The sequence below is a fragment of the Acomys minous genome, assembly GCF_964271855.1.
Source record: "Acomys minous genome assembly, chromosome: 6".
NCBI classification, from domain to species: Eukaryota; Metazoa; Chordata; class Mammalia; order Rodentia; family Muridae; genus Acomys; species Acomys minous.
In genome coordinates, this window is record NC_140487.1 from 59,074,871 (window position 1) to 59,087,375 (window position 12,505).

At 44.7% G+C, this 12,505-nt stretch overlaps 2 protein-coding genes across 9 annotated transcripts in view; both read right to left on the reverse strand.

The window, feature by feature from the left end:
- Nucleotides 1-404, reverse strand: part of STK31 (serine/threonine kinase 31) — a 72,009-nt gene extending 71,605 nt beyond the window's left edge. Inside the window, exon 1 of one of the 5 annotated variants that reach the window (XM_084787329.1) lies at nt 287-404. In XM_084787329.1, the coding sequence (XP_084643455.1) occupies nt 287-345 (59 nt within the window). In that variant the 5' untranslated portion in view covers nt 346-404. Of the gene's footprint in view, nt 1-171 lie in introns of all 5 variants that reach the window. The other 4 variants (XM_084787326.1, XM_084787327.1, XM_084787330.1 and 1 more) reach the window with 4 other exon arrangements.
- A 3,333-nt stretch (nt 405-3,737) lies between these two features.
- The window catches only part of FAM221A (family with sequence similarity 221 member A), a 58,208-nt gene continuing 49,440 nt past the window's right edge, over nt 3,738-12,505 (reverse strand). For 3 of the 4 annotated variants that reach the window (XM_084787356.1, XM_084787357.1, XM_084787354.1), the window contains 3 exons: nt 11,712-11,819; nt 10,361-10,443; nt 3,738-4,202 (listed from right to left, as the gene is read on the reverse strand). In XM_084787356.1, coding sequence (XP_084643482.1) covers nt 4,137-4,202; nt 10,361-10,443; nt 11,712-11,819 — 257 coding nt within the window. In that variant the 3' untranslated portion in view covers nt 3,738-4,136. The remainder of the gene's footprint in view (nt 4,203-10,360; nt 10,444-11,711; nt 11,820-12,505) is intronic. The other variant, XM_084787355.1, reaches the window with a different exon arrangement.

Sequence of the window (12,505 nt, forward strand, 5' to 3'; positions counted from 1 at the left end):
GGAGTGGGTGGGGGCTGCGTGCCGTCGAGCTCGCTGCAGCGCTCGGCCCGAGGATGGCGGGAGGCCGAAAATAGGCCTCATCCCCGACCTTGACCTAAAACTCGAGCTGGGCGACCGAGAGCGCCCTGGAAGCGGGCCCCTGTCGCCCTTACCGCTATGACTGTGACTAACCTCACACTCTCCGCCTCAGCCATACCCGCAAAGAGCCGCTGGCCCCACATGCCAGGCGCTCCGTCCACTGCCGCCACCTCGTAGGCCAGCCCTCGCCTCGCTTCCAGACGCTTACCGCGCGAGCTTCCGCGCCTCGGGGCCCGCACTGCGCCTGCGCACAGGGCGCTGCGCCATGGCGGCTGGGGCGCGTGGCCGTCACGTGGGTGGCCTTCCGCAAGGCCTCGAGCTGCGAGGCTGGCCCTTCCGCACGCGGCCCGCACGCGCTCCGAAAGCACCATAGCCCTGCGCGTTGAGAATTTATAGGACGCCCTTCCCTCGCCCTCCCCTCCCCCCCCCCCCGCACCTGTTGGCCAATAGGTGTGTCCTTTCACCAGGCGCCAGTGACGTAAGACTGTGACGTGATGTTGCGGGGGGCGGAGGGGGGTCTTCCTAATTTTTTCACAGGGATTTAAACTTTTTTTTAAAAAGCTAAAATTTAGGTAAACTGGATCTTCTTTTTTTTTTTTTTCAAAAAAAAAGATAACTTGGTAAATGACAATGTCATTTTGTAGATCAATAGCTTTATACGCACGCACCCCCTTTTTTTTTAACCGCAGGGTCTTGTGTAGCTCAAGCTTGCTTCCAACTTGCCAAAAGGTAACCGAGGATGGCCTGAGATTGCAGGCATGCCCCGGTAGGTCCACTTTTAGACAATGCTGGGGACCAAGGCCAGGCCTTAATGCACATTAAGCAAGCACTTTACCAACTGACCTACGCCCCCAAGCCCTGTTGGGCTGTTTTCTTGTTGGCTTTTGATGATTTTTGTATACTATGAATGATACCCAGGTTTTCATCCTCTGGCAAACGTCATTCAAAGAGAGAAAGCTGGGGGCGTTGGAAGGGGCGCGTCTGGAGGTATATTCCAGTTAGTGAGGCCCAGGGTTGAATGGCAACACACACACACACACACACACACACACACACACACACACACACAGAGCCAAAGTAGCCTTTTTTTTTTCCAATGTTTTTGTTTTGTTGCTGGGTGGTGGTTTTGGTTGGTTGGTTGCTTGGTTGCTTGGTTGATGGGAGGCAGGGGTTGTGAGGACCTCTCGCACGCCACTGCACTCATGTCAGAGTAAGAGGACAACTTTTGAGAATTGGTTCTCACTTCGTATCATGTAGGTTCCAGGATCAAATTCAAGTCCTCAGGCTTGGCGGCAAGCGCTCTTATCTACCAGAGGCCGTCTCACTGGCCCATGGGGTATTTTGACGAAGTCTTAATTTATTGTTTTGTCTTAGAGTTCTTGGATTCGTTCTGTTTCTAGCAAATTCCTGGCAAACTGGTTTACAATTTTTTCCCTGTATTTTCTTTATAGATGGATCTATAATCGTTATGCAGTTAATTTTTTATAAGATGTAAAATGTGACTCCAAGTTTTTCCATCAGCGTTTGTTGAAAGCACTGTCCTTCTATACTGAATTGTCTCTGCAACATTGCCAAGGTCGGATGGGCCACTTATGCACAGATCTATTTCTGGACTGTTTGTTACGTAATGTCGAACGCTTTGCTGTTTTTGAGCTCTGAAGTTTTACAAATCTTGAAGGCAGGCACATTCCAACATATTTTTTTTCCAAAATTGTTTTAGCTTGAGTCCCATGAAAATGAAAGTCACTTGTCACACACACACACACACCTAAGAATTGTTAGCAGGATGATTCTGCATCTACACATCTAGCTGAGGGAATTCTGCACCATAACTAATGTCTTCTGGCCACTGAACACATTACATATTTTGATTGATTCTTTTAATCTTCTGAACAATGTTCTGTATTGTCAAAATAAAAATTTTACATGTCTTTCATCAGATTATCCCCAGGATTTCTATTTTTATGCTGCAGTAAATATTTTTTTCTTAATTTCAGTTTCTCGTCATGTTCTTGCTGGTATATGATAATATAATTCTGTATTCGTCGTGTCTAATGCACCCTTGAAAACTCATTTGTTTCTACTGATAAGCAGGGTTTTGTCTTGTTTTCTATATAGTTGATAGATTAACCTACATAGCTGATTTGTAACATGCAAATATTCTTTCACTTTCTCCTTTCCAATGTGGATCTCGTTTTTTAATCTTGTATTAAGACAATGGCTAACACATCCAGGATAAGACTGTGTAGGAGTGCTGACGGGAGATACTGCTGCAGTGTTCCTTCCTAGGGGGACAATGCTGCCTTCGCCATCCGCTGCTCTCAAAGCTCTGGCTTTAGTAGATGCCCTTCGAGTGGCGACTTTACCTTCTATCCAGTCTGCTAAAAAATCCCTAGCTAACTGATTTACACTTGTTTCCTGTATTTTCTCACAAATAGATATGGAGGTTTTTTAAAGTTACATTTATTAATTTTCAAGTGTTAAATCAATCTTGCATTCCTGGAATAAAGACCACTACTAAATCATGCTATATTAATCTTTATATATATATATATATGTATGTATTTATATTCGCCTTACTAAAAATACCCAGAACTTTGCGTGCATGCTCAAAGGGGACAGGTATTATTTTGAGACCGGGTCTCATGTATTTGAAGGTAGCCTGAGCTCACTAAGTACCTGAGGCTGGCCCTGAGCTTCTCATCCTTGTCTCCACCTCCCAGGTGCTGAGCTGAAAGGCATGTCCCACCACAGCTGGGTCATACAGAGCTGGAGATGAACCCAGGCTGGAACCTGCTAGGCAAGCTCTTTACCAACTGAGTATATAGCCTCAGCCCCCAAAAGAGGGGCTATATTGTTCTAAATGTCCATTTCTTTTTTTGTAACATCTTTATCTATCTTTGATAAGAGAGTAAAAGTCCCCCCCGTCAGTATCCTAGGAAAGTTCATGTAAATCAATATTCCTTGTTCCTTAGTTATCTAGTAAAGTTCACATGGAAGCTATCTGTGCCTAGATAATTTCTTTCTGGGAAGATTTTTTTAAACTACCCACTAGATATCTAAATAATTACAAACCTAATAAGGCTATCTGATGTATTGTTGAATAAGTCTGGCAGCTTATTTTCAAATGTTTTACAACTTCCCTGGTGCTTGACTATACCCACAAACAGCACGAACACTCTAGGTGAGCCAGTGTGACGGCCCCTGTCACCCGTTCCCCTTCCTGCCCTTCTGGCTGTATGTTGGGACACTGCCAAGCTCCAATGAAATACCCTCGTGCCTTTTGCATGTGTGCTCTGTCCTTACCCCTGATAAAACGTTCCCAGGTGGATGCTCACATTCGGCCTCCTACTTGCTTGACTGAGGCTGTCCTTCCTCCAGAGCCCCTCATGAGGCATGCCGTGCCCCCCTTCCCAAGGCCCCATGGGGGTAAGGAATCCTTTAACCTCATATTTCTCTGTGATTTAACCAGCATTATAGGAATGTTCCTTAAAGATTGCACATGGTGGGACTCACTTATCCCTCAGTGTTTTCTAAGGGATTTGTCTGTTTTGTGTTAGCAAAGAAAAAGGGGGAGAGGGGCAGGGGGGAGACCTAAGGTAGCAACAACAGCATATATGAGGAGTTTGCTATTTTTAATGGAAAAAATGGCCCATATGTACTTGTTTAAAGCTTTTAATAATATTCTTAATTTTTCAGATAGACTACAAAAGTTAAATTATGATAAACTGAAAATATCTACTGTACTGCCAGGGTTTGAATCACATGAAAATAGCATATTAACTTGCTAAGAGAGACAAAGCATACATGTGCTGAGGCAGGAGTACTGTGATTTCAAAGCCAGTCTGGGCGACACAGTAGACTATCTTTAAAAAGCATATAAAATGCTTAAGTCATGAATTCTGACAAAAAAAATTTTTTCATTTCTCTTGTTTCAATAAGCTAAGCAAAATTCAAAAAGGCAAATTTGCATGTTAAGAAATTACATAGATTGACAGAAAATAAACTTAAATAAATAGAAGCTGCATCCGGATGGCGACTCGTTTGTCCAACAGACCTCAAGAAGGTTTTGTACCTGTCAGCGGAGCTTTTCCTTTCTGCTTAGCTGCCTTTTCCATTTTTATCTGTAAATTTAAAACATTTATTAATAAAAAAAATTTTAATTATCCTAAATAAAAGGCTGTATATGGCCACAGGAGCCATTATCTGCTAAACACTAAATCCAAAATCTGATTATGAACTGTATATATTTAAATGATTGGCTTTACATCCCCAGAAGTTTGATGAAAGAATATATAAATGAATATTGCCTTGGGTAGAAATGAATTTGAGCTGCCACTGAGATGTTTCTAAATGCTTAAACTCCTGAGGGTACACCCAGCCTGTGCGCATCCCTGCACTTACAGGGACGCCTGATTCCATGGGATCGTCTCTGGCACGCTGGAAAGGCGAGTCCCTAGAATTCGAGCTGAGACCCTCGGCAGCAGCTGCCTAATGGTGAAGTGGTGTTTCTGGGCCCTGTGTAAAGGTGGCCTTTGTTTATGCAAATGCTGACTTGTGTATTCTGTACCAGCCGCCAGCTGAGTGCAGACCGAGTTCGCTGTCACTGAGCACCACCTGTCTCGGTGTTTTGTAAACATTTTTCTCCATCTCTTTCTGATTGGCTGAATAAAGAGCTGACCCGGTCTTTAGCAAAGGTGAGAACAGGCAGGACTTCCAGAAAGAGGAACTCTGGGAAAAGAAAGAGGTGTGAAAAGATTGGCCTAGGGGACGCAGAGGAAGGTGGCATATGAAACCGAGGAGAGGTAAAGAGCCACGTGGCATAAGAGCCAGTAGGGAACAACAGTAAGCTGAGGCCTAAAGCTATTGTAAAGAAATATATGTCTCCGCGTCATTCTCTAGAGCTGGGGGCAGCATACAAAGCCCACATGGTTTTAGTTTAACTTTGATACACATGAACCTTTCTGTGCCAGTAAGGACGCCCAGTCTCACACACACACACACGCACACGCACACGCACACGCGCACACACACACACACTCCTGTTTCTCCACCATCACCACTCCTGACGACTTCCAGGTGCTGCGTCACTGCCTCAGATTTTCAAGGAGACAAACAAAAGATAAAGGGCCCAAAAATAGAAACTGGGCCTTTGAGCTTAAGTGACAGAAGTAATATCAAGAAACCAAGGGAGGATGGGACAAATATGATCAAAATATATTTATGTGTGTATGAAATTCTCAAATAATAAAAGAATATGTAAACTCAGTTGTGTTATGGGAATGTGTTTTTGTTCTAATCCCACGTGTGGAATTTCAGTTTGAGCTTTAGTTGGTCCGCAGCTGTTAAATGTGGCTTTTGCCAGCTTGCAAGGCCTTCCTGGGGCAGCATGGAGAGGGGCATGGTCTAGGGCTCTGAGGATTTAGAGCACAGAGAGAGCATAGCGCGGTGTTAGCTGTGGCTTGGAGGAGGCTGCTGGCTGGTGCTGTTGGCTAAGATGGGTACAGCCCAAAAGAACCCAACTGACAACAGCCGGGAGAAGTAAAGGGGCCCCCTCTCCCCACTAAACTTCTTTCTCCTATGTAAGGTTGAGAGATTGGAAGGGAGGTTGAGACCTAAACATTACTTTATTTGTAAAGTAGAGCATTAAAAAAAAAAAGAGTGCTAGATAAGCCAGAAAAGGTCAGGAGGCAGTTTATCTCGGTGGCAGAGCATCTGCCTAACCAGTACCAAGACTTAGGTATCATTTCTAGCAGAAAGGAGGGCATGAGGAAGGACAGGGCAGACCTGGAGGAGGTAGGCGAGGAGGAGAGAGTAGGGAAGTGGGAGAAACCTGAGATGGAGCCTGGTAAAACCAGATTGTCCTATCTGCCAAATTACAAGTGATAAATTCCCAGGAATAAATCCAGACGAACAGACTTCCCATTCCCCCGTGTTCCTCCTTGGTTGGAAACCACACTCAGACACCATGCCCTCATATTGCTCTCTCACACACAACACACTGTCAGTCACAGGTCATTTGAAGGACTCCAAAGAACACCCCATTCTAAGACAACATTATAGGACCTCTTCATTGGGTGTTTGGTCTGTGGTTTTGGTTGGTTGGCTGTTTCTTTGTTTTTTGTTTTGAGACAAGTTTTCTCTGTGTAGTCCTGGCTGTCCTGGGACTTTCTCTGTCGACCAGGCTGGCCTCCAACTCAGAAATGCACCTGCCTCTGCCTCTCTAGTGCTGGGATTAAGGGCGTGCACCACCATGGACTGGCTAGGCTTGGTTTTCTTGTTTTTGTTTTTGTCTGGTTGGTTTTGTTTATTTTGTGTTTCAAAATGGCATTTACATTTGCACCTTGTCTTTGTTTATCCCCCATTCCTGTCTTTCTTCCTGCCATCCCCCCACTTGCCATCCCCCCACTTGCCATCCCCCCACTTGCCGTCCCCCCACTTGCCGTCCCCCCACCTGCCATCCCCCCACTTGCCGTCCCCCCCCCACTAGCCTTAGAATCCTGTTCTGTTTTAATGTTGCCTGTCTTCATCCTCTCTTGTTGTCTTGTTTTAAATAGAAGAATATTCGAATCCTACCTCTTTCTTTTATGAAACGCTTAGGACAGATTTTCACTTGTTTTTTTTAACACAATATAGCTACTTCTCAGGCGTGTTATTAAGTATAAATAAAATCGGATATGGAGAGGAATGTACTTACTAAGCCCTCGACAAGGTGGGTGGGGTGGTTTGGATGCAGCCCCCCCCCCCAATTAGTCTCGGGCACTTGAATCCTTGGTCACCAGTTGGTGGCTGTTTGGCGAGGATTAGGAAGTGTGGCCTTGGTTGTGGAAGTGTGTCACTGAGGCTGGGCTTTATGGTTTCAAAAGAGTCACACCATTTTGAGTTAGCTCTCTGCTGCCTGCTTGCAGTTTGAGATGTAAACAGCTGTTCTGGTCACAGTGCCTTCATGCTCCCCCAACGGGCACGAACCCTCTAGAATCTTAAGCCCAATTAGATACTTTCTTTTAAATTGCCTTGGTCATGGCGATTTTAAAAACTAGGCATGGCAGCACATACCTATAATCCCAGTACTTGGGAGCCAGAGGCGGGAGGTCAGCAGTCTGAGGTCAGTCCCTCATGCATAGTTTGGGGTCACACTGAGCTCCCTCATGCCTTGTTCCTCCAACCCCAACCAAAGGAAAGCAACCGGTCCACACAGGTGAGTCTCAGCAAGTGCTGTGCTCCTTTTATACCTCATTTACAGCTAAGTGTTAAATTACCAATAATAGGAGAATGGAAAAAGTCAGAAAGTACGCCAAGCAGAAACAAAACGCCAACTTAGCAGCCTTTGCTCGCTTGAAACAGTGTTTAACAGAGCCAGGCAAAGTGGTACACACTGAGCTCCCAGCATGCCAGAGGCTGGGGCACGATGATGGGACGGTCAAGGTATTGGCAGGCTCAAATAAGGTGACAATTAAGAAAGACAAAATTTAAAAGACAAAGGAATAGTACTTATCGAACATCCCTGCGGTGGGCTAAGGGCCAAGCTAGCTCTTTCCCAGACCCTGCCCAGCCTTTTAAAACAGAAACACGGTGCCCTGCCCCTAGCAGATGTCCGGTACTAGTTTCCTTAGTAAAATTCTCCTTTCTTGGACAAAAGAGACGAAGCTTTATCAGGGCAGAAGAAAACAACTTAACATAATATAGAAAGTAAATACCGTTCCGGTAATCTCTGAAAGCATACAGTAAATCATGTTAGCACAAAGGCTTCAACTGCCAAAGACAAATCCGCTGAGCACCGAGATTCTCCACACCAAAGGTGCCAAATGGCTAAGAGAGTCCAGATGGAGGGAGAGCTTTGGTTTCTTAAAAACGGCAGGTATGTTATGTGAATATGTTTTCACTTTAATCCCGGGTGTGGGATATGGGGCTGCTTCAGTTTGTCCACAGCCATTAACTATGATTGTCTGGTGCACTAACAGGGGTGGGATTTGTGCCAACTGCAGAAGGTTTTATTCTGAGAACTCGGGAAAGGGTATAAGTGCCAGAGCCCCGAGAGCGCCTGTGGTGGCGACTGCTCTCCCTGCTGCTGCCACAGATGCTACTGGTTCGTCCATCCATCCGTCCTGCTGCTGCCTTTGCTCTCGATGCTTTGCTGAACTTGTCTGCCTGTTTGGTGGCTTGCTGCTCTGGTGGACTGCTGGATGTCCTGACTACAAAGATTGGACTTGCCATGAGGAACTATGTCCCTAAGCAGCAGGAAGTAGTCTAAAGAGACAGATGCTGCCCTTCTCCCCTCCAACCTTCTTTCTCTCCTACCTAGTGTCGCAGGGTCAGAAGGGAAGTAGAGGTATAAGAACCCAATAAAATAGATAAAAGTACACCTACAGCCAGAGGCAACACGTGGCCTTGTTCCTGAACGGCGCCCTGGACCATCCACAACGGCTTCTTGATTGTCCCTTTTGCTCCGTGGTTTTGGAGCAAAGACAAGTACCAAGAACATGGATGGTTCGTGCCAGCTAAGGGAGAGCACTGCAGCGTAGGCTTCGTAGTTTTATAAGCCACTAACCACATGGCAGAGAGTTTTAAAACTGTTCTCAGGAAACAATTAATTAGATGGGCTAGGAAGTTATAAACTGCAACTCAGAAATCCATTAATGCAGGTTTACTTATAATAAGAAACCTGAAACATTCATAAAAAAGAACTGCCTTCCCGGCAAGCCAATGCACTGGCATACTTTCGACACAGCCAACAGACCCATCAGGAGGGACAGAAGGAGTTTCAAGCACAGAAAAAAACAAATTATCCTGTAAGCAGGTCTTCCAGGAATGAAGACTGACTGGGGTATAAGTCCTGCCCCTAACAGTGCTATGAAAACAGCCTTTTATTTGTTTATTTTTATTTTATTTATCCCAACTCGCCTCTAAGGTCCTTCAACTCTGCCTTTCACTTCACTATGTCTGCAGTGTCTGTACCCCTGCCAAATGCACATGCTGAAACTTAATCGCTGATGACACTGGGAGCTGAGAGCTTTCGGTAAGTTGGTTATGTGGGCAACCTTCAAAAGTGCAGCTAGTGTCCATGAAGAAGGTTCTAGAGGGCTGCCTTCCTCATGACCCCACACACATAGCAAGAAAGCACAGATTATGGACCAGAAAGTGGCCCTCATGGGGACACCAAATCTGCAAGCACCTTGACTTAAGACTTCCTGGCCTCAAAAACATAGTAAGTTTCTGCTATCTGTGGTATTTTTTTTTAAAGCAGCCTAAACAGAGACATCCTTAAGGCCAAGTTCCTCCAAAAGAACTTTCCACAGGATTCTGTCCAAGTGGGAGCTACGAGGCATGTGTGGGCATTGAGCACTTAAGCCGAGGCTACTGTGACTAAGAGAAGTTTTTTTCAATTTTGATTTTATTTAAATTTGGGCTTATACAGTGACACATGGCAAATGATTACAGCACAGATAAAGACAGTTTCTGTCACTGCGAGATGTTCTGCCATTTCTCTCTGGCCTCAACTGTGTCCAGGATGCCCCCTCCCAACTTCAGGATCTCCCCTCTCAACCTCAGGATCCCTCATGGGGGGAGGCTGAGCTACTTTTGTTTTTCAGCTCACTTCCTCTGCTCTTGCATGGGGATTTATTTAATATTCTACTTCCACATCCTCCATCGCGAGGCTTCCGGGGAGGGCTGACAAAGAGTAAAGGAGACTCTCGCCTGTGCGCAGTTTGCAGTTAATGTGTGTGCGGATGAGGCGCAGTGTGGGCCGTTACCCACATGAAGTGTATAGTAATCCATTAAGGTACTTGGCACATCTATTTCCTCAACATCTACCACTTCTTTGTTTTCAGTCCATTCAAGACCTCTTTGCTGCCATTTAGACGTATACAGTGCCGCAAACCATAAGCACCCTGCGTGCTGCACAGCATTAAAGGGCGTTGCTCCCACCCGGCTACACTCCTGCACAGGGTAGCCAGCCTCGCCATAACTTACATATTTGAATTATTTTAAACATGTATTAAAAAAATTCAAGATACACATAATTTATAAATATACAGGTGGTTGATGTTTATTTTATTTATGTATTTATGAATTTTGTGAATCAGCTGGGATATTAGTCCAGTTTACTCATTGGTCCTTTTTCTATGTGAACTGTTGTAAGGAAGCTTCAAAATTTAGAATCATCTGTGAGTTAAAACTTTATACATTGTTTTCAGTGATGTTCACATACAAGATCTAATCTTTCAGTGGTATCTGTGTTTCAAGTAAAGCCTTATGCAAGTAGATTTCCGCAAACACTTACCCTTTCCTGGTATCGTCTTTCAAAGTAAGCCATATCATCCTCTTCTGGTTTCCTTAAGGAAGAAATCTGAGTGCTTGGACCTACTAACATGAGAGAGAAAAAAATCTCCGTCATGTATTTATAGCATTACACATTCCCCAAAAGGAGATGGAAAGGAGACACAACTCCTTTATACCAATTAATAGCAGTTATTACTCAAACCAGAAATGGCCAAGATGGTCCTAATACTGAACTCTTTCTCAGAAAGAATTCCATCACAAAAGGAATTTCCAGTGGCAAATGTTGTCCAAATATCTAACTAGTGCCTATTAGCACTGCACAGCTATTTACTCCACATGAGTAACCTAGAGCCAGGCACAAAGTTTATACCTAATCCAAGTCACTGAGTGGTTGAGGCAGAAAGAGTTAAAACTGGAGGCCAGCTTGGGCTACCTACATAGTGAGTTCCAGGCTAGCCTAGGCTACAGACTAAAACAGTCTCAAGGGCATGGTGACACATGCCTTTAATCTCAGCACTCACAGAGATCCGCCTGTCTCTGCCTCTTGAGTGCTGGGAATAAAGGCATGTGCCACCATACCCAGCACTTGCAGAAGTAAATATAAATATATATACATACATGTATATATATATACACACACACACACAGAGCAGACGGATCTCTGTAAGTTCAAGGCCAGCCTGGTCTAGAAAGTGAGTCCAGGACAGCCAAGGCTACACAGAGAAACCCTGTCTCAAAAAATCAATTTAAAAAAAAAAATTTTAAAACTACGTCTATACAAACCCTGGAGTCCTGGAGTTAGGTTAGACTCCCTGCATGGGCTGGGTTCCTCTGACTTGCAATCTTACCTACAGGAGGGAGGGGAAGGGAGAAGGCTTACAGCCTCAAAAGGAAATAGGAGGAAAGCAAAGTCACCAATGGGAGTGAGGGGTGGGGGTGGGGGAGAACGGACACCAAGAATTCACAACATTGTTGCAGGGCTCCAACCCAGCTGTGAAAAAAATGCAGAAACAGTTGCTTAGGACAGAAATGACAACCAAACTGTGGAAAGAGATCCCTGACTAGAACATGGAGCCACCTGCGCGAGGCATGCGGAGCCCTGCATGCAGCTTTTCCCTGGCTTGGGGGTCTTTCTGCTGACGCAGCTGTTTTTGAGTTAGCCCTGCTCCTCGCCCATATTCCTGTTAGTAACCCAGATGAACACTCATTGGTTCACTAATCTGGACATTGGAGCATCCTTACTCTGCTATGTTGCCTAAGAAGCAAATCAAGTTCTATATTGTCACTACACACACACACACACACACACACACACACACACACACACACACAACTTTGTGTAACTTCATTACCATCTGCTAGCATTTGGGGAGAAGAAGTAGAAGGCATTTGCATGGCTCTTAGGAATGGGTGGTCCATGGCCAAAACTGGAGACTCCAAAACCTCAACTGAGGGTGCACCTGGAAACAGAAAATAAGGAAATGGAGATCAAATCTCTGTTTATAAAGATATAAGCAACTCATCACTTCTACTGTGAAGTAAGTTGGAATGTCAGAAATGTTAGGAAAAAAATCCTGTGCATCTTGAGATGGCTACAGTAGTTTGTGCCTGGAATCCCACACTCTTAGGAAGTAAGCCCCAGACCAGTGTGAGGAGCATGTTCAGACCCCAAGTTAAAATAACAACAAAAACAAAACACCAAATATAAATAAACAACTAGGAATTTTTATTTTAAATTATCTTTATTTTCTGTATGACTGTTTTGCCTGCATGTGTGCCTGGATACCATGTGTGTGCCTGGTGCCCAGGTGTTGGATCCCCCGGAAATGAAGTTACAGACAGCTGTGAGCTGCCATGTGGATGCTGGGAATCAAACCCAGGTCCTCTGCAAAAGCAACAAAGTGTTCTCAACCATGCAGTCATCTGTCCAGCCCAAGAAGTTTTTATTCTAATTTTTTATCAACCACACAAAGAAAAATTGCTTTAAAAAGAATTTTTACATTTCTCAGGAACTTTTCCACAGGAGGAAAGAATATTAGATACTATGTCAGATACTATTTCAGACTCTAAATTAAAATACACCACAGGGCGTGGTGGCTGCACGCCTTTAATCCCAGGACTCGGAGGCAGAGGCAGGTGGATCGCT